Below are 19,153 nucleotides of genomic sequence, written 5' to 3'. Positions count from 1 at the left end.
TAATTTATAAATAGCATACTACTATGAATTTGGATTTAAACATTTTAAGCTAGCAGTTTAAGTCCAGTAAAATTAATATAAATTATATCATCAAATCATATCATCACATAATATCTCATAAAAGTTAGTGATTTTGGTATTCAACAATTTTAAATTTAAATTCAAGTTATCCTTATATAATGTAAATTGAATCATAGTTAATCTCCATCATGACCATAAGAATTGAAAACTTCAATTAACGTTAATGCCATCAAAAAAACCAAAATTGTTTTCATATATGTTCCTTTAAATTTAATTTTGAGGAAATGAATAATCAAATAATCAATGAAAATAATAATGGGTCTTTTAGGTATTTAAAATTTTAATCTAGCCCATGACGAGTAGTTATTAACCTAAGTTTTTTTTAATGAGAGATATATTGATTTAAGGATTAAATAAAAAAAAATGAGTTCGTGAATCTTCCTCCCTTTTTTTTTTCTCTCCCACCCCTCCCCCCCTAACGATGATGAGATCTCATAGTGGGAGCAACCACCCCTCCCCCTTAATGACGATGAGAACTTATAGTGGGAATAAGAGGCGAAAGTAATGGATGATGAAAAATATTGGTGATGATGATGACAACTTGGATATTCTTTGAATTAGAGATATTATTCGAAAAAAATGAGAAAATTATTTTTTTAAAAAATATAGATATTATATATATATGATGAATTATCATAAAAGCCCTTGACTTTTGATATCTCTAATATTTATTTTAAAAAAAGGTAACTGCCCTTCATTGCTCATGGCCATGCTTTTGCCCTATCGACCACTCCTCTCTGCCATGCAATTAGTCACCCATGTGCTTAGTAGCCTTGTCCATTAGCTCTTATCATGGTCAATCGTAATTATAGTGTCGACAATTATCGATAATGGAGGAGGGAGATAAGTTTGAAAAGAGAGAAGGCGATGATGGGTTTAACGTTGGTTGCAAAGGTGATTGTGACCCTTATATCCCGTCCTATCTCACAAAGTTCAATAAGTTTGAGCGATCAAGCAGAGAAAACACGACTAAGATTAAGACGATAGATTAATTTTTTTTTTAATTATGAGGGTAAAATAATCTTTTTATACAGTTTGAAATACTCAATAAAATTTTTTTAAGATTAAGACACCTGGTAAAAAATTCTTAAAGTTATATATATATATATATATATTCACTTGCTCAATGGGGCAGCAGTTGTCAAAGAAGGCTGCTGCTGCACATCATTACAATAAACATAGGAACAAAAGAAACAGTACAAGAGACTGTTCGAAATTGACTTGCGCTTCACATCCACACTAGGCCAAAGTTGTTTAACGAATTCCTCCTCTTCCCCACCTCCTATAATAAAGGGACTCCCCCTTTCCCCGCCCCAACAAACAGCCACCTTCTCTCTCTCGCCATGTCGCCGCCCTCCTCCTTCGCCTCTTCCCAATTCCTCGGCCTCCTCGTCACCCCGCCTCCCCGTTCCTCCGCCGCCTCGCTCTCGCCTCCTTCCCCCTCCACCCTCCGCTCCTCTGGCGTCTCCGCTGCCTATGCTGGCGCGGCCGAGCGCGCGCGCGCCGCTTCCCCCTCACCCTCCTCCTCCTCCCTTTACGATACCCTCGGCGTCTCCCCCGGCGCTAGCGGCCAGGAGATCAAGACCTCGTACCGCCGCTTGGCGCTCGAGTGCCATCCGGACGTGGTCGCCACCGGCCGCAGGGGTGCCTCTGCGGACGAGTTCATGCGGGTCCATGCCGCCTACGCCACCCTTTCCGACCCGGTCAAGCGCGCCTACTACGACCGCGAACTGACGGCCGCGGCCGCGATCCTCGTCCACCACCGCCGTTCGGAACCGGCACCGTCGCCGTCGCCGTCGCCCCTGGCGTACGCGCGCTGCACGTCGTACCCTGGATACGGTCGCCGAACATGGGAGACCGACCAGTGCTGGTAGAAGTCGAGACGGGCCGGTCGGTTTGATCCCAAATAAGGAGACCGTCCGATAAAATTTGGACGGCCCTGATCTGAGCCTTATGCTAATACTCCACTCCGGGGCAATGTGAACGAAGCTTTTATTATGATCCAAAGCTTCCACGGCCACACCTACTGATCTTGCTTGTCTCTGATATGCTGCTGCTTGTAAGGTTTTGCAACTTCATCCTCCTTGTGATTTGTTTACTTACTATGAGTGAAGGAAAGTAGAAATCTCAATCGCACTTAGATTTGCACTATGTTGTTGGTGTTTTATTGCTGTCAGGTATTTACTTTGACTGGTGCTTTACAAGTAAATTTTGCTGTGCTGTTGGTGCATCTTCTTGGACTAGGATTATCATAGATCTTTTAATCAGAGTTAGTAAGTAGGACTTGTTGAAATAAAATGGTAGAGTGATGCATCTTGGAGCATCTAGTTGTAATCTGCAAGATACTTAGCTCAGCAAAACTGGAAGGTTATGGGGCCAGGTGCAGATGGTTGTGCAAGTGGGATTTAAGAGTACATCAACTGACTGCTTGATCACAAAGAAAGGACAGATTGATATGAGGTTATATTTGTGTTGAGACTAATGAACTGAACGGATCTAGGATACTTTGGTATCCATTTACTAAGGAAATTTAAACTATTTTCTACTATAAAAGAGAATAAGTCATGTGATAAGCAAAACGATGAATGAGGTAATCGGCTGATATATGAGTGCCAGAGGGATGATAATGCAAAACACTTTCGTTTCATAATTTGGTTCATGAACTTCTTTTCTAGCAATGTCTACGAAGGCTTCAAATTGCTTTCTGATCTTGTGCTAGGATCTGCTCCAGTTTTATGTTTAAGATTATGAGAGATAAGATCATTAACTTGAAGGGAGGTGTTCACTGAAAAAAAATCATTCAGTGAGCGAAGCAAATTTATATATGTGATGTGAAATTCTCACTGTTTACTTTAATTTATCAAAACAAATGAATGAATATGAGGTTCGAGATTGATTCCTTCTTATTGATTCTTTCAGGTATTGCATGCATCATAACCTGCTCCAATCTAGAATAGGCTTTCCACCAAGCGCTGAATTTACCCAACATACAGGTAGCATCCACTGAAAATAAAGAGTAGCACTAAATTATGATGACATAGGTAGTAGTCATTGGATTTGTTGTGGATGATCACATCATGTGTTAGTTTTGTCAACAAATCTGCATCGAGGGTAGTGCCTATCTACTCGAGGGGATAATTAATGTTGTAATATAGAAAGAATTTTCTTTCATTTGTAAGATTGACATGATTGTCCCTTGAGTTGAGTTGAGTTTTGATGCGAAAGTTGCATATAAGTTTTCAAAAGTAGCTAATAATTGGATAGCAATTGATACAATGTTGAAATCTGTTCATAAATTCTATGTGATATATGCTTTTAGTATGGAGACAAAAGAGATAAAGAAGTGACTATTTTTTGTAAATTAGTTTAATATCTAACATGAACAGTTGTCAATTTAATATTTTTGAAAATTAAAATTTATTATTACAATCATAGTCACAGGTCCATTCTTCCGAAATAAAAAGTTCAAGAGTGAATACTCCTTTTATAGACCTACTAATATTTCATAAGGGAATAGTGCCCACTCAAGCGAAAAATCTGAAAATTGGTATAAGCTCCACAACTTCAGCTTAAAAAAAACTTTCTGAAAACTGAAATACTAGGAGACAAATATGGTATTAGATTCTAATATATTTTATGACATCAGAAATAACCTTGGAGTAAATAGATAGACGATAATAGAAGTTGGAATTTTATTAGCTGCAGTAAGGATGCAAATCATTTTATCCTTTGTTGGCTGTAGAATACCTTTCATCCTGATGGCACCTCTGTTATTCTTTGACCGTGTCTTCATAAATTTGAACATCACTGTTGGTAGTTGGAAGGATGCAATTAAAGTCTTAAGTTCTATTCTATTTGTTTGCTTACCAACAGGAAGGAGGAAGATAATGGAAGAGAAGGCCTATTCTAGAACAAGTTGTGGATGATGATGAGGTGGAACAAATTGTGGAGGACGATGAGGCGGAGAGTGGAGGGAGGAGGAGCAATATCCTCACTTTGGGAGAGAGAAGGATGATAAATAAGCACTGTCAACAGTACTTCCCAGTCCTTGGATCTCAGAGACTAAAAAAAAAAAAAGAAAAGGGAGCTAACAAGATGAGGCAGGACCTCAGAGCATTGATTTGGAGACTTGGCATATCATTATCAACACATGTTGGGACTTGAGCACAAACCAACATAACCATAGTTGTTGGGAGGGTGAAGTGGGGACTACTTTTGCTTCAGGTCTCTGTTGAGTGGAGTGACTTTGGGTTGCAATGTTGATAAGAATTGGCAGTGACCTCGGTCTCTTTTATCTTAGATGTGGATGTGTAGTGGGTAATCCATCAACCTCTCCTAATTGGGGTATTGAAAGTTTCTTCTAGATGATGGCCCGAAATAATTGTAGGTTATATGTGATGGCCAAACTTGGTAGTGCACATGGGCCAGGTGCAAGAGAAGAAACAACAATGATAGAGGCGACCGAGAAGGAGATGTGAAAGTTCTGTGCCAAGTTGGTAGTGCCTTATGTCAGATGTGGGACATGGTGGGGACAGCATGTAGGACACAAATCTCCTGCAATTTTATTTGTGGAGAAGAAGACAATGGTGAATGACAATTAGAACAATACGAGCCGACATCGATAGAAAATTTTGACATGCAAGTTACATATTTATTGACTCTGTAAAGCCAAGTCTAGCTGATCATCTTTTGTGTCTCCTGTGCATGCAAGTATTCTGTTGTATGATTACATCAGCTGTTCTAATCATACAACAGAGAACTTGCATGGCTTCCCTTTCCTACTCATTTCGGTTGGTGATACGAGTCAAATGCTAATAAAATTGCTATCCAAGTAGGATATCCACTCAAGCTTGTACTGCATATCTGAAGATGTTTTCTCCCATTTTGATGCTTCCATCATCATTCATGTGTTCACCACAGTTGATTGCTTATTGTTATGTAAGCATTGTTCAATTGAATATAGTCTTATTTTGATGATGTTCTGAGATGCAGCAAAGTTACCAAATTCCATCACTGAAATTTATGGTTGAAATTTTCAATCACTACACAGTATTGAATCCTGAAACCAAATATCATTATAGATGATCGTTTGCAGCTAAAATTTCTCATTTTCTTATTTCATCTTTCTGATGTGGTATTGTTGTATCACCCAGCTTTCCTGACCTAGTCCAGAGAGGTCCTTTTAACTTCCTACTTGAAGGAGTGGTGCAGAGTATTAATGCAGTTCAAGAATCTTCGTGGCCACCCTTTGGATTTTTCTATATTTCGCTTTTTGGCACACCAATAAAATTGATTATGATAAAAGATCATAATATACACAAATGTGAAATTATAATTTTTATATTTCTTACATGTTTTATATTTACCAATTGAAAATAGTCAATTTTGATTATTAATTTTTTTTTAATTTAGATAATTTTGATTTCGATTTCGATTTCAATTCTGATTCTACGCAATTGATTAGAATCGAACCAAACCATCTAAGCTTGATTCTAAACCGATGAGACCGATTCGGTTTTAATTCCAACTTCTATTATTCGATGCTTAATAACGTTGGCTTTCAAGTTTCAACTATTTCCATCATTATCCGCTTGAGCGAGTTGGGACTAATCTCCACCGTCATCTTAATGTGGTGGGGTCCCACTTACAATACAGGACACGTAGGACCAACTACATATGTCTATAATTGACTTCATGAAGAATCAATTCACCCATAGTTGGTTGGAGTCACTTGCTAATTGTTCCCACAATACTTGTTAGAACCAGTATTTGTTGAATATACATACATTGTATCGACCAAATTATTATATTACTGCAACTCGACCAATTTGGTCCCCGCGACATGAAACCCCCACCTTCATAAAGAGAATTCGTCCATCCAATACGTCAATCTCGAACATATTATGGTCGAGATAATTACGTAGTTATATTTATAACAAAAAATTATAATTAATTACTCTTAATATGACTAATTTCCTGCATTTGCAACGCAATCCCTGACGTCAAACCGGCCTGCAATTTTTAGGGGCGAACGATGGCCGTCGCGTCGTCAAATCTTAAGCCCCACGTCGACACACGCCAAGCTCTTGATGAATCCAAAGGCGGGGAGTGGCCTCGTTTGCGTTAGCTCGCACCCGCGACCGCGTGTCGATAAATACGCTCGAACCCGAAAGCATTCCATCGTCTGCGCACAGCCGTTCCTCCTCGCTCCCTCCTCCGATGGCATCAATCGCGAGGTACGTGGTACCATACGTCCCCTCCTCTCTCTCTCTCTCTCTCTGTGTTCATCCTCTTTGCTTTCAGCTCGGAAGCAGCAGTGACCGTCGACGTGCACGCCGGCAGAGGCCTGGTGGACGCCGGCCACAAGTACTTGGACGTCAGGTGCGTGCACCCGACGACCTCTGCCCTTAGTTCGACGCCTGACCTTATCCGTATGCGTGCCAGCTGTTTGCGCATTTGCCGATGTATGTTTGCATGTTGACGTCGTAGGACGCCAGAGGAGTTCAAGCGGGGCCATCTGCAGAACGCCATCAATGTTCCTTACTTGTTCTTCACCCCACAAGGCGAGCTTCGGTCTCCGTTTCCTCTCTTCTTGCCTCGTAGGATTGTGTCTTACACTAATATCGATCCTCTTTGATCAGGGAAGAAGAAGAACCCTGACTTTTTGGAACAAGTGTCGTTGACCTGTAACAAGGATGATCACATACTCGTGGTAATTCCTCCTTACAGCTTCTTCAGTTTGCTTTCTCTTTCCATGCATTCTTCCACCTTGCCAAATTCGCAAGCTGATCTCTTTCATTGTTAACCACTTGTCTCCGGAAGGGATGTCAAAGTGGAGCTCGATCTATCACAGCAACTGAGGAGCTTCTCAAATCCGTAAGAAGCTCTCATCTTGGTTCTGCATGTTGGATAAGCCTGATTGACCAGTATAAATAAATGTGGTTATGTTTATGTTTAGTTGAGGTATCATATCAGAACTGTTCATTATACTGAAAGCAGCAGAAGAAAAAGGTGCAAGTGTACCAAAGAAGAGAGCTTGCAGACAAAAGAATCTACTACAATATCTAGTTGAAGAAGGTTGCCCAGAGATAAACAGTAGTGATAATTCATGAAATTTAATTCCATTGCAGATGATGGCAAGAGCCTCAATTTGAGCACTATAATTATGCAGAGTCATGTTAAACCATTTCTACAATGCATATGCTGAGCCCAGAATGCAACTTCACATGTTCTAACTAGTTATTGTTTTCATTCATTTCCCTTATCAGATGCGTGTTATGGCATACAATCTTATCGAGTTAGGGTTATTTGTTGGTTGACTTTTGCTGCAGGGTTTCAAGAATGTGAAGAACATGGGAGGAGGTTTTGCCGCCTGGGTTGAGAACGGACTTCCGGTGAAGTCTCTCCAAGAAGAGCTGTACTAGACCTGTCGATTTCCCATAATGTAAGATGTTGTGTGGCAAACACATGGGATGCTACTGTGATGCTACTGTGGCGTTGACCAGGCTGTCAATTTTTTCTGTGTCTGTGTGGCAAAGATAAAGTCAATAAATATAAATCATTCTCTCAGCTTTAGAATTGTTATGATGTTTATGATGGATTATGGATGGGAATATGCAGTCAAACATATGCAAGAAAATAGGTAATTTTGTACTGTAGTACAAGTGGACTGTATGAATTAGACGATGATAGACAGAGATCAAAACGAGGAGCATATGCCGATGCACACATTTGGAATAGTTGACAGGAAAGAAACCTAGGTTTGGATCACATGGCATAGGAAATTAAATATTAAGAGTAGAAAAACTTGTGTTCTTAGTGCACACTTTATATATATTACAAGAAATCTACGACAAAATATTGAGCTGATGAACCGAGTTAAATTATTATGCAAGTTGACTTTAAGAGGATGGGTTTACCTGATTGCGACCCCTTGACCAAAGACGATGCAAGAGTTTATTAGCTTCACCGGAATGAACGACCGATTAAAATTAGAGCACAATCTAAGGATGCTTTCAAAAAATATACTTTTGTTGTACTAGGAGGTTCATTTTAGAGCATTAAAAGACTTTTATGACATCAAAAGAATAACAACATTTTGGGAGAAGATTTTAAGAATATATATAATTATAAAAAAATATTCATGTTTTGATAGAAGACTTTTTGATTTGGTGGTGATATATATTCATGATACAATTACGTATTATCTCTTCTTCTTCTTTTTTTATGGTATGCAGTAAGTTGACAAAGTTCACTGTAGTTATTATTCATATTTAAAATTAGTAATTTAAATAACTAATACATTAGAGAAGATGGGTTCTTTAATATTGTACTATCATTCGCTCGGATTAAAAAAGTTAGTCTTCAACCAAAAAAAAAAAAAGTTTGATGGTTGAATCAATAATTGTCAACCTAATTGTTCTTAATCTTAAACTAAACATGATATTTATTTCTTTTAGTATGATTGTTGTTATAATGAAAATGACGTGGTTGGGATGTCAATGTCACACACATAGGGTCGTATGTCTGATAAGCTAACTCCACGTTATTAACACGTCAATCTCATATGGAGGACACATCAATCCCATGTAACCGATCATCATACTTCACATCGATCCCACATGAAGGATATATTAGTTCCATGTGGCAAACTAACTAGTCAATATAACGTACTTGACACTATGAAATTGCCCAATCGATCACTCATTGCCACCTCAACATCACACATATTTTCTACAGAGTGAATCTAGCTAGCTTTAGTAATTGTAATTACAGTTGAATCCCATGCCCCATTATCACAAGAGTTGTACAGACACAACGATTCTAAACGTTCATTTATAATGGAAGATTTACATGTACGTCTTAAAACATTGAATACGTTTGATGTCTTGACATAATTTTTGTAAGATTCAAATATCCTTAGAAGAGTTTATCTTAAGATTAATTCGAAAGAAAATCAATTGAATCCAAATCGACATCTAACTTGGATTAATTAAAAAATTCTAACAATTGTTATAAATAATAATAAAAAAAATTGGCAGAAAGAATTTGACGACTTCAATTATCTCGATGTGATCCCGAAGATACCATTCTATATTCCTATCTTAAAAGCCCCTTGTTGCCTTCCACTATTTATGCTTCCCATTTTATCCTTTTCGAGTTGGTAACACGGCCTAGCGTTATCTCCCCAAAACGTACGCAATCCTTGGCGACTATGTGCCCGTCCGTAGGTAGGTGTGGTGCCCATCCGTAGCCACGATTGCAAGGTTGGTAGGTGGTACGGGTAACGCTTCGGTGGGTAAATTGCGAATGTTTAATCGGTAAACAACGACGCGGGTCCACTAACGCTTTCGTCAAACCTCCACCTGCCCATTCGGAGCCCCGAACACGACCGTCTCATCTTATCGTCACCTCAGCGCCACCGGAATGCATCCAAACCTCCGCCCATCAAACGTCAGTAGCAGTCAACCGACTTCCAGTAAAGAAGAATATAATTCCTTTTTGAATGTACAAAAATACCAGTCGTATTTATCCCCACGCGTGCCCGTTTTGGTCATTTCGCTTCCCTCCACCGTCGCCTTTCCTCTGTAACCCTGACCTTTCGCTCTTCGCTCCGCCACTTCCCGGCCTACACCTCCCTCCTCCACCCCGCGCCCCCCCCCCCCCCCACACCCTGCCCAACCGCCCGATGGGCAGCCGTGACGAAGCCCAGCCTTCGGTGGCTCAAGACCCCTTCGCCGCCGCGGCTCAGCCCCTCCTCCTCCCTCCCGCCGCCGATCTCGTCGACCCCTCTGCCTCTTCTCCTCCGTCTCCCGACGAGGACTCCTATCCCCCGATATCCTACCACCACGGCCGCCGGCCGATCCGTGACCTCCCGGTACTTCTCCTCTTCCTCCTCCTCTCCCTCGCCACCTTTGCCCTCGGCATCGCCGCCGTCGCCCGCCGCAACCCCGCTGCCTCCCACGCATCCTCCTTCGTTTACGACCGCTCCACCTCCTCCTGCGTTCTCCCCTCCTCCAATTCCTTCTCCTCCTCTTCTTCTTCCACTTTCTTGAAGGATCTCATCTGGACCCTCGTCGTCACGCTTCTCCTCGCTGGCCCCATCGCCCTAGCTGTCCTATGGCTCCTCCGACATTACGCCAAGCAGGTGGTCTACGCTTCCATCCCCTTCTTCATCGTCATACCCTCCTTCCTCAACGTCTACTGGTTCGTCGCATGCGCCGTCGGCCATGACTGCCGCCACGCCTTCCCTCTCGCCTACCGCATCATCGTCCTCGTTTTCGTCTTCCTGCTCATCGGGATTTTCCTGTGGATTATCGTCGCCAACTTGCACCGCATCGAGCTCACAATCCAGATCGTGCGAGTCGCAGCGACGGCGCTCGCGAGCAACATCGGGCTTCTTGCCGTCCTTCCATTACTGGGGATCGGGCTGCTTGCTTACTTTTCGCCAATTATCGTGTTCCTGGTGTTCTCGACCTGGAACGGGAGGGTGGTGCCGAGGGAGGTCGAGGGGACAAGCAAGGAGTATTACAAGTGCGTGTGGAAGCAGGAGAGTTGGGTGCCTGCTTATTTTGCTATCGCCATCATAACAATGATTTGGTCTGCCGCGACGTTGATGGAGGCGAAGGTGTACGTGATTAGTGGCACTGTTGCACAGTGGTACTTCAACAAGGAGGAATCGAGGCCTACTAAAAGCATAAGGAGTTCATTGAGGTCCGATTCTGTTCGAATATCTGCTTCATCTTTTGCTGTTGATTAGCCATATTTTGGATCTGATTCATATTCTGATCATTTATCTGTTGCCCATCTTTTGATGACTACCTGGAAGCTTTCTGTAACCACTGCAAGTATCAGTTGATTTGTATTCCGTAGTAGTAATGGTGATTTCGTTTCAGATGCTTAGGAGCAACTCTAGCCTTTTAAAAATCTTCTTGTATTTTTGGTTAACCTGAATGCTTTTATCTCAAATATGGAAATGCTATTAGCCATGAAGTTACTATGTCTTTTAGTTGTAAGAAGTTCATTATCTTTTTCGATTTGGGTAATATCTTGCTACCCTTTGTCTTCATCTTCCTGAATGAGGTCTTAATCTTCCTGAATGCTTTTTTGTATACGTATGCAGGAATGCTTTTGGTCCATCATTTGGCACAGTCTGTTTTTCAGGAATGACAGTGGGTGTTGTACGTGTTGTTCGTGCTATTGTAGATAGTGGAAAGCAAGATGAAGGAGCTCGAGGTTTCATAAACCTAATTCTCAAGTGCTGTGCCAATTTCGTGCTGGCAGCAATTGACTTTGTCAACAAATTTACCATAATTTTTGCTGCAATAACTGGTGAAGGCTACTGTTCAGCTGCTACGATGACATATGAGCTTCTAAGAAGGAATCTCCTCTCTGCTGTTTTTGTTGAGACTGTCTCCACACGTATACTGATTGGAATAATTTTCGTCCTCTCAGCATTTTATGCTATAGCTGTAAGTACAAGCCCACCATGACTTGCTAATCCATTGATTTATGATTTTGCACTTCTCTTTGCAAACACCAAAACAAATCGATAAATTAATTTGCATCATTTCTAGCAATTTGGGATTTCAAGTGTTCTTGCTGTCGCTTTAACTTCATACAGCAAATGCTAAAACTAACAATAAGATTATAAAAATTGAAAGAAGGCAACAGCATGGAAGAGGTTCATGCAAGCCAAACCACCATGATCGTCCTTAGATTTCCTATTTCATTAATTTGATTTGAAGCCCGGTCTGAACATGAGCATTATTGCATCGTTAAAAAGTTTCCACCTGCACACTTGGCCATCAATACTGCTATTGGAAAGCATTACATGGACTATATATGTCAATAATTCTAATCTAGATGGAGTCGACATGTCTTAGTTTGCAAGCATTGGAATGCCATTATATTGCATTACATGGACTAATATGTTAATAATTCTCATCAAGATGGAGTTTACATGACTTAGCTTGCAAGCATTAAAGTATAATTACAATGGCTCAACCATTTGTCTTGTTTTTCTTATTTAGGATGAACACCATCAGTTGTTTGCAGAAAAAGCCTCCTTGCTTGCAGGGGTAAGGCTGTGATTGGCAGAAGCTTTGTGCACTGGGCTGCTTCCTTACATCATTGTTTCAGAGAATAATCATATCTATTGTTTGGTGATGATATGGAAACTTTCTTCATCCATGTGTCGTATGTGTGTTTGCTTGTGGGGATCTGTTTTTCCCCCTTCAGAGGGGTTCCATAACTTTGCAAGCCCAATCTTTGTCTAAATTAGAATATATTTTAATGATGTGCTTGATGCCTAATTAACTTGTTTTCTAGAAATGGGTGGGACTTATGCCTAATTTTCACCAGGTTACCTTGTGTATCCTGATCTACAGTTAATAATCAAGAGAATTCTAACCAATAATGGTCAATACAGTGTAAGTTTCCAGCATACAAATTACAGCAATTTAAAATTTTGATCTATAATATACTTTTATATTACTACAGCAAATCCCACTGATACAGAGACAATAAAACGAGTCTTCTTTGGTATTTACATTATCTGATCTAATAACGTATGCCACTGCTAATAGATCAACAATCTTAACATTTATCCTTCATTGGAGACTATCATCTTTTATGGTGCCTTTGTCTCATTGTGCTGGCTCTTGCTGTATCACATGCCATGTTCCAGAAGGAAATTTGATATTATTGGATTCGACCCACATGAGATTCTAGTCTATCTTGTTGTTTCTCCATTAGTCATTTCAGCTAAAAGTTGCCTGCTTAAGGTGTTATTAATTCTTATGACAAAAGCATATGCTTTACTCAGGTCTTCCTTTTGAAAATTCAAAAATTTCTTTTTATTCTGATCATGTTTTTTGTTTTACAATTTTTTTTCATAATTTATAGTTTCAGTATTCATTTTGGGCTTCTCTTCTACATTTTTTTGTTCGGCCAGAAAGGTAATTCAAGCTTGACTGGTTACTCCCCTTTTAGGAGCTATATGCATTTACTCGGTAAATTATGCAAGATCTTTTGAGTTACTGTCATCATGGAAGATACTTGGAGAACATGACATGCATTATTCTACAGATTATGAACCTTTGATATTTGAGAAGAACAATGACACCTCAAACTCTCATTAGTGCCAAAAGATGTGAAAGCAACTGTGTGAATAGCTTCAATCATAGTAAAATTATTTTTGAAGGGAACTAAGATCTCATGTCTTATTATACTAAATCTGAATTGAGAAGCCGTGAGGATCCATCACTAGCAACATGTGCCATATTGTTGGAGGTGGCTGGTTGTCTTGTCATTGATTAATTCACAGCGTTACCCATTTACTTACCCCAAGATGCCAATGGTTGGCATGGTCTGGCACGAATCCTTTGTGCTCTGATCAAACGTAGAGTGATTACACATGAACTATAATCCTTTTGGTGAATTTGGCTCACTAGCATGACTTTTGGAAGTTGTTCCAAGACCATATCTTCGATAACTATGCTCCATGAGATTAGTTTGTTTGGAGTTAAATGTGCCTGTTTTCCTTTCTGATCACTATTTTTTTTGTTTATTGAAATAGGTCTGTGCTATTCTAAGGGGTATCAGTGCTCTTGGCATGGAGATGTACTTTGTGGCTGCTTTCGCATGGCTTCTGCTCATTGTGGTTCTAGGGTATTTCGTTCATGTGCTGGACAATGTCATCGATACCATCTATGTGTGTTATGCAATAGACAGGGATAAAGGGGAAGTCTGTAAGCAGGTGGTCCACGAGGTTTACGTGCTCCTACCAGTCAGTAGGAATCATGGATCTTCCGTCAACAGATCTTCACTAATTCCTTGATTATTATGTTATCACACCAGTAAAATTCTGATGATGCCCTGCTGCAAAGGCAACAAGAGAAATAAGCCCTCCATAGCTGCTAGCAGAGGTCCATTCTTTTGTCTCTGAATCATAGCTTCCTGTAAAATATCTGATTTGTTTTTATCTCATCTGTAGAAATATGTAACTTTACTGTTGCTATCTTTTTTGCATCATTCTGGTAACAACCATTGGCTGCGTTTTGCTTGCTTTTTACTGGTTATTGAATCTGTAATTTTCTTTTAGGGTTACTTCAGTTTGTTAAGAACCGAAATGTTTGTCATTCAGAAGTATTGATGTGGGCCTTCAGTCTTGACTTATTCCAGTGTTTCATCCATCTTTAGTTATCTAATTTCCTTTTTACTTATTTTTCTTTTCAATTTTGGCTTAAGTATGGCAGACAAAGCAGATTCATTTGATTGTTATGGATACCTGATGTTTCCCTGAATCAACTCAAGACATAATTTATTTCTCTATCCTGGCAGCATTTATTCCATAAATATTCGAGCGGCAGTTGGAATTTTATTCTTTCCGAATTGTTTTTTAGCACTTGCCATCTGATCTAATTTGCATGTGCGTGTGTATTGATTTGCTTTCCACATGGGTTGTGAGAGTCGTGGGCTTCTTTAAGCATCGAATGCAAGGACGGTTTCGATTGGAATTATTTCTCAGCTACCCTTTAATAAAGTAGGATGCATGGCCCAAAAATTGCGTACATCGTGCTATAGCTGCACTGTGGTACCTATATTGGGAGGTGCGAGGTGGGACGTGGGTCATCGTCGACCTCTGCCTCTTCTTCTACCTGGAGGCGCTTGAAGGTCTTGGTGCGTTCACTTGTCAAGGCTGGCTACGAGAAGAGTCAAAGGTGGGCTCCTCTGGTTGTTGTTGTTGTTGAGGTGACCGCCTCAACCTGATATTTGCCCATATCACCACCCGATTTGTAGAAGAGATATTGTGAAGTCCTCATTGAGTCATTGGTTGATCGTTGATTTATAGTGAAAATGCTATGAATCTCATCGTCACTCAATCTTGTTGTGTGTTGATATAGAAGACTGAATGATGGTCACCTGCTTGATTTATCGTGAAACCAATTTCAAGTAGATGAAGCTTATTCTCAACTGACTTGTTATTGGAGCCAAGAAATGCTCCTCTACCGTCTGTCACCAAGGTGGCTATGAGAAGAGTGAGAGAGCATCTCGTCTGCTCATTATCGAGGAACCCACATCAGATGATAAGTTCGTTATGGGATAATTGAGAGACCTACATAGGGCTACAACATGGATGTTGTAAGGATCCTAGGTCACTGACCTGCCCCTTCTCACTTTTTGCTCATCACCATGGCGAGCTACGAGAGGAGTCGAGGCAGGCTCCTCTACTCATCACCAAGAGGGGCTATGGGAGGATCCCTTCTTTCGCTTGTCGTCGAGGCTAGCCACTACAGGAGTCAACCTTGATTCTTCCTATGGCTCTTAGATCTTGCTCGAAGTAATAGAGGTCAATGATACGCCAAACCTCCTCACCTTGGGAAGAGGTGGAGGTTGGTGCCTGCTCTCCTTACCTCAAAAAGAAATAAAGGTTGGTGTCGTACTCAATTTCCTCACCTTAGGAAGAAATAGGGTTTGGCGCCGAACTCATCACCTTGGGAAGGAACATAGGGGTGGGCATCGCACTAGACCTCCTCACCTCAGGAAGAAGTGGGGGTCAGCATCGTGCCTGACCTCCTCACCTCTGGAAGAGGTAGAGATCAACGTCGCACCCGACCCCCTCTGGCCTCTTCTCGAGCACCTCGGGTGTATTTTTAAGGGGGTCCTCCTTGAACCCATGAATGTTAAGCACCTTTTTATTTGTGCCTCCTATTGTAACGAGTTTCTTCTCGTGGGGTTAGATTTTTTTCGATCCATGTATCTTGGGTACATTTTTATTTGTTCCTCATGTCATGATTGGTTTTTTCTCGTGGGGTCAGGTTTTTTCAGTCTACGCACTTTTGGCATATTTTCATTTGTACTTCTCACATGATAGGTTTCTTCTTATGGGATTGGGTTTTCTCGACCCATGCACTTCGGGTACATTTTTATTTGTGCCTCGTATAGTGACGGGTTTTTTCTCGTGAGGTCGGGTTTTCTTGACCTATGCACCTCAAACATATTTTCATTTGTGCCTCTCTCCATAGCGGGATTCTACTAGTGGGGTTGAGTTTTCCCAACCCATGCACCTAAGACACTTTTTCATTTATGCCTCCCACCATAGCAAGTTTCTTCTTACGTAAGTCGGGCTTTCCTAACTCATGCATCTTGGACACATTTTATCTTTTTAATTCCTATCATGGTTGGTTTCTTCTCGTAGAGTTGGGTTTTCTCAACCAACACACCTCGAGCACATTTTTATTTATGCCTCTCATTATGGTGTATTTCTTCTCGCCGGGTCAGATTTTCTTGACCTATGCACCATAGACATATTTTTATTTGTGCCTCCCATTGTGATGAGTTTCTTTCCATGGGGTTGGGTTTTCTCGACCCATGCATCTTAGGTATTTATTTATTTATACCTCACACTATGACGAGTTTCTTCTCATATAGATTGGGCTTTCCTAACTCACGTGTCTCAAACATATTTCATTTTGTGCTTCCCAACGTAATAAGTTTCACATATGGGTTGAGTTTTCTCAACTCATGCGTCTCAAGTATATTTCATCTCGTGTCTCCTGCCACAATGGTTTTCTTTATACTTTATAAGGTAATCTCCACACATTGGGCATCCTTGCACTTTTAAAGTTGTCCCTTCATTAATTAGCATATCTTCGGATCCGACCCAAAGGTGTTCCTTAATACTTTTTTTTAATAATTAAAACCAAAGACATGATAGACCATTGCTTGACGCGCAAGGCACGATCACTCCAACTCGATCCCAAGAGACGCCTCAGGGGTAGTTCTTTAGGTTTGTAATATATAATATCCTTGGAAGCACCACCCCTTTTATTGATTCAAGGTAATAGGTTCCATCTCAGACGACTCGATGACCTAATAGGGTCCTTCTCAATTTGAGGCTAACTTATCTTGGAATCTAATTGGGACAATGACTTATGCTTTTTAAAGCACTAAGTACCCTAGTTCAACTTCTCAAGGGCAAACACCTTAGTTGTAAAACTTGGTCATAATATTTTTGTACCTCAGTGCCCTTATGTGTGCTTCTACTCTAACCTTGCTAATAAGGTCGAGTCCAACCCGAAGTCATTTGAAGATTTTCTCATCAAAATTTTCAATCCAAGGTGTTGGAAAGACTATCTTTTGTGGTAGGATAGCCTTAGTGTTGAAGGCAAAGCTAAATGGTGACTCTCCTGACTCGAACTTAGGTGTTATCTGAGAGGCTCACAAGATACTTAATAACTCATCCACTCTAATGCCTTTTTCTCTAACGATCTACTTCTTTATCCCTTCAAAAATGACTCGGTTGAAGATCTCAACGAGATAATTGGTTTGAGGATGAGCTACCGAGCTGAATTTTAGTTCAACTCCATAGGACTAATAGAACTACTTGAACTTCACATTATTGAATTGAGTTTCATTATCGATGATTATGACTCCTAGAATTTTGAAACAGGTGATGACATTCTTGTTGAATCTCGAATTTTGATGATGAAATCAATTGATGAAATTATGATCTAATGTGCTTTGAGAAAAGTAATGCAGGACTAACTTCGATCATGAAAAAGCAAAACGATTAAAGCAGTAGAATCAGATGTTGGGCCGAATTCAGAGATTGGGCATTGGGCCGGAAGAATCAAATGTTGCACTAAGATCGGACATTGTGGGAGTCAACTTGCCGATGGATCGAGCTATATGTCAAAGGTTCGGATGATACGCTGGAAGTTCGTCGGGAGTTCGGATGAACCGATGACATGTCAAACAACTTAGATTCTTATCTTATAATTGTTTAAGTCTTAATTATCGTAGTTAGGTCATAAATTAAGTTAATTTTGGGTGTAACTCTACTAACTCAATTAGGGGCCCATTGGGCCTGATCTGGGGTTGAGTTGGGCTCATTGGGAGGCTCATTCAGTTACCCAGGATTACGTGAAGCGGTGGCATCGCCAGACCTGACGGTGGAACCACTTATGAGCTGAAAAAGTACGAAATGCACTTCTTCAGGATGACCCGACGGTGGTATCACCGATGTTAAGCAGTGGTACCACCCAGACATAGTCTCTCAAATTGTGTCAAGCAGCGGTACCACTAGTGTCATGCAGTAGTACCGTTAGTATACATGGTCTCCCATGTGTTAGGCGGTAGTACCGCTGGGCGGTAGTACTGCCAATTGTCAGGGGTGTGTTGAATCTCGAATTTTGATGATGAAACCAATTGATAGTATTTATGATCTGATCTGCATTTTGAGTGATGCAGGAAGCTTTGATCAAGGAGAGATAATTAAAGCAGGAAGAATCATGTTGGGCCGGAGTAGAACATGTTAGAAGATTGGATGTCGAGCCGGAGGATTGGTCGACGTATCGGTAAAAGGTTTCGGGCCATGGGTTCAGGCATCGGGCCAAGAAGAGTGAAAATTGCGCTAAGGAAATCAGAGTTGCGGAGGTCAACTAGTTGATTGGGTAATAGGCCGCAAGAGAGGACGATGTGCTAAAGAATGAAGCGTCGATGAACCAATGACATGCCGGACAATATTTGATTCAAACTTTATAATAATTGTCTAGATCAAAGTAGGTTTTAGGTGTAATTAGATTAGAATTGGGCCAACTCAATTAGGGGCCAATTGGACCTAAGTTTGGGTTGTGTAGGGCCAAGTGAAAGGCCTAAATAGTGACCCAACAAATGGAACCATCGGTGGCACAATCTCCGAGACTATGTTAGGCGATGGTACCACTAGTTTCGACGGTGGTACCACCTAGACTCAATCTCCGAGACTGTCAGGCGGTGGTACCGCCCAAACACAGTCTCCTAAGCAGTGGTACCACCCAATGTCAGTGTTGCAGGTAGTGGTACTGCTTAGCACAGGCGGTGGTACCGTCAAGACCCAAGAAACCCGGGATGAGACATTTTTTGGCTCCAATTTTGAAGACATTTGAGGTCTATAAATACCCCAGCTATTCGTGCATGGAGCAATAAGAATTGAGCACAAAATTGAGTTGAAAAAAGGGGGAAAGAATACTTGAAAAATTAGGAAACTCTCTTAGGATTTAGGATCACTTCTTCCAGTATTTAGAAG

The 19,153-nt window shown here is 40.8% G+C and overlaps 3 protein-coding genes across 6 annotated transcripts; all 3 read left to right on the top strand.

Annotated features, from left to right (window-relative positions):
* The first annotated feature begins 1,377 nt into the window (after positions 1-1,377).
* Positions 1,378-5,058, top strand: LOC135586507 (chaperone protein dnaJ 11, chloroplastic-like). 4 transcript variants are annotated; one of them, XM_065079105.1, is made up of 3 exons: positions 1,378-2,140; positions 3,001-3,074; positions 3,955-5,058. In XM_065079105.1, exon 1 carries the CDS (start codon positions 1,425-1,427, stop codon positions 1,953-1,955), a length of 531 nt encoding a protein of 176 aa, XP_064935177.1. In that variant the 5' UTR covers positions 1,378-1,424; the 3' UTR covers positions 1,956-2,140; positions 3,001-3,074; positions 3,955-5,058. The 4 variants fall into 4 exon arrangements, with proteins under 4 accessions (XP_064935177.1, XP_064935179.1, XP_064935176.1 ...); XM_065079107.1 differs by having other exon boundaries at positions 1,378-2,145; XM_065079104.1 differs by lacking the exon at positions 3,001-3,074.
* A 1,037-nt stretch (positions 5,059-6,095) lies between these two features.
* On the top strand, positions 6,096-7,650 carry LOC135589013 (thiosulfate sulfurtransferase 18-like). Its single transcript, XM_065081338.1, has 6 exons — positions 6,096-6,317; positions 6,385-6,462; positions 6,571-6,644; positions 6,723-6,793; positions 6,904-6,957; positions 7,413-7,650. Exons 1-6 carry the CDS (start codon positions 6,301-6,303, stop codon positions 7,503-7,505), a joined length of 387 nt encoding a protein of 128 aa, XP_064937410.1. The 5' UTR covers positions 6,096-6,300; the 3' UTR covers positions 7,506-7,650.
* A 2,009-nt stretch (positions 7,651-9,659) lies between these two features.
* Positions 9,660-14,259, top strand: LOC103995021 (protein PNS1). The gene is made up of 3 exons (XM_009415505.3): positions 9,660-10,794; positions 11,204-11,552; positions 13,661-14,259. Exons 1-3 carry the CDS (start codon positions 9,770-9,772, stop codon positions 13,919-13,921), a joined length of 1,635 nt encoding a protein of 544 aa, XP_009413780.2. The 5' UTR covers positions 9,660-9,769; the 3' UTR covers positions 13,922-14,259.
* The last annotated feature ends 4,894 nt before the right edge of the window (positions 14,260-19,153 follow it).

Source organism: Musa acuminata, chromosome BXJ1-8, assembly GCF_036884655.1.
Source record: "Musa acuminata AAA Group cultivar baxijiao chromosome BXJ1-8, Cavendish_Baxijiao_AAA, whole genome shotgun sequence".
NCBI lineage: Eukaryota > Viridiplantae > Streptophyta > Magnoliopsida > Zingiberales > Musaceae > Musa > Musa acuminata.
The sequence above is the reverse complement of the archived record's forward strand: the minus strand, read 5'-3'. Positions and strand labels throughout refer to the sequence as shown.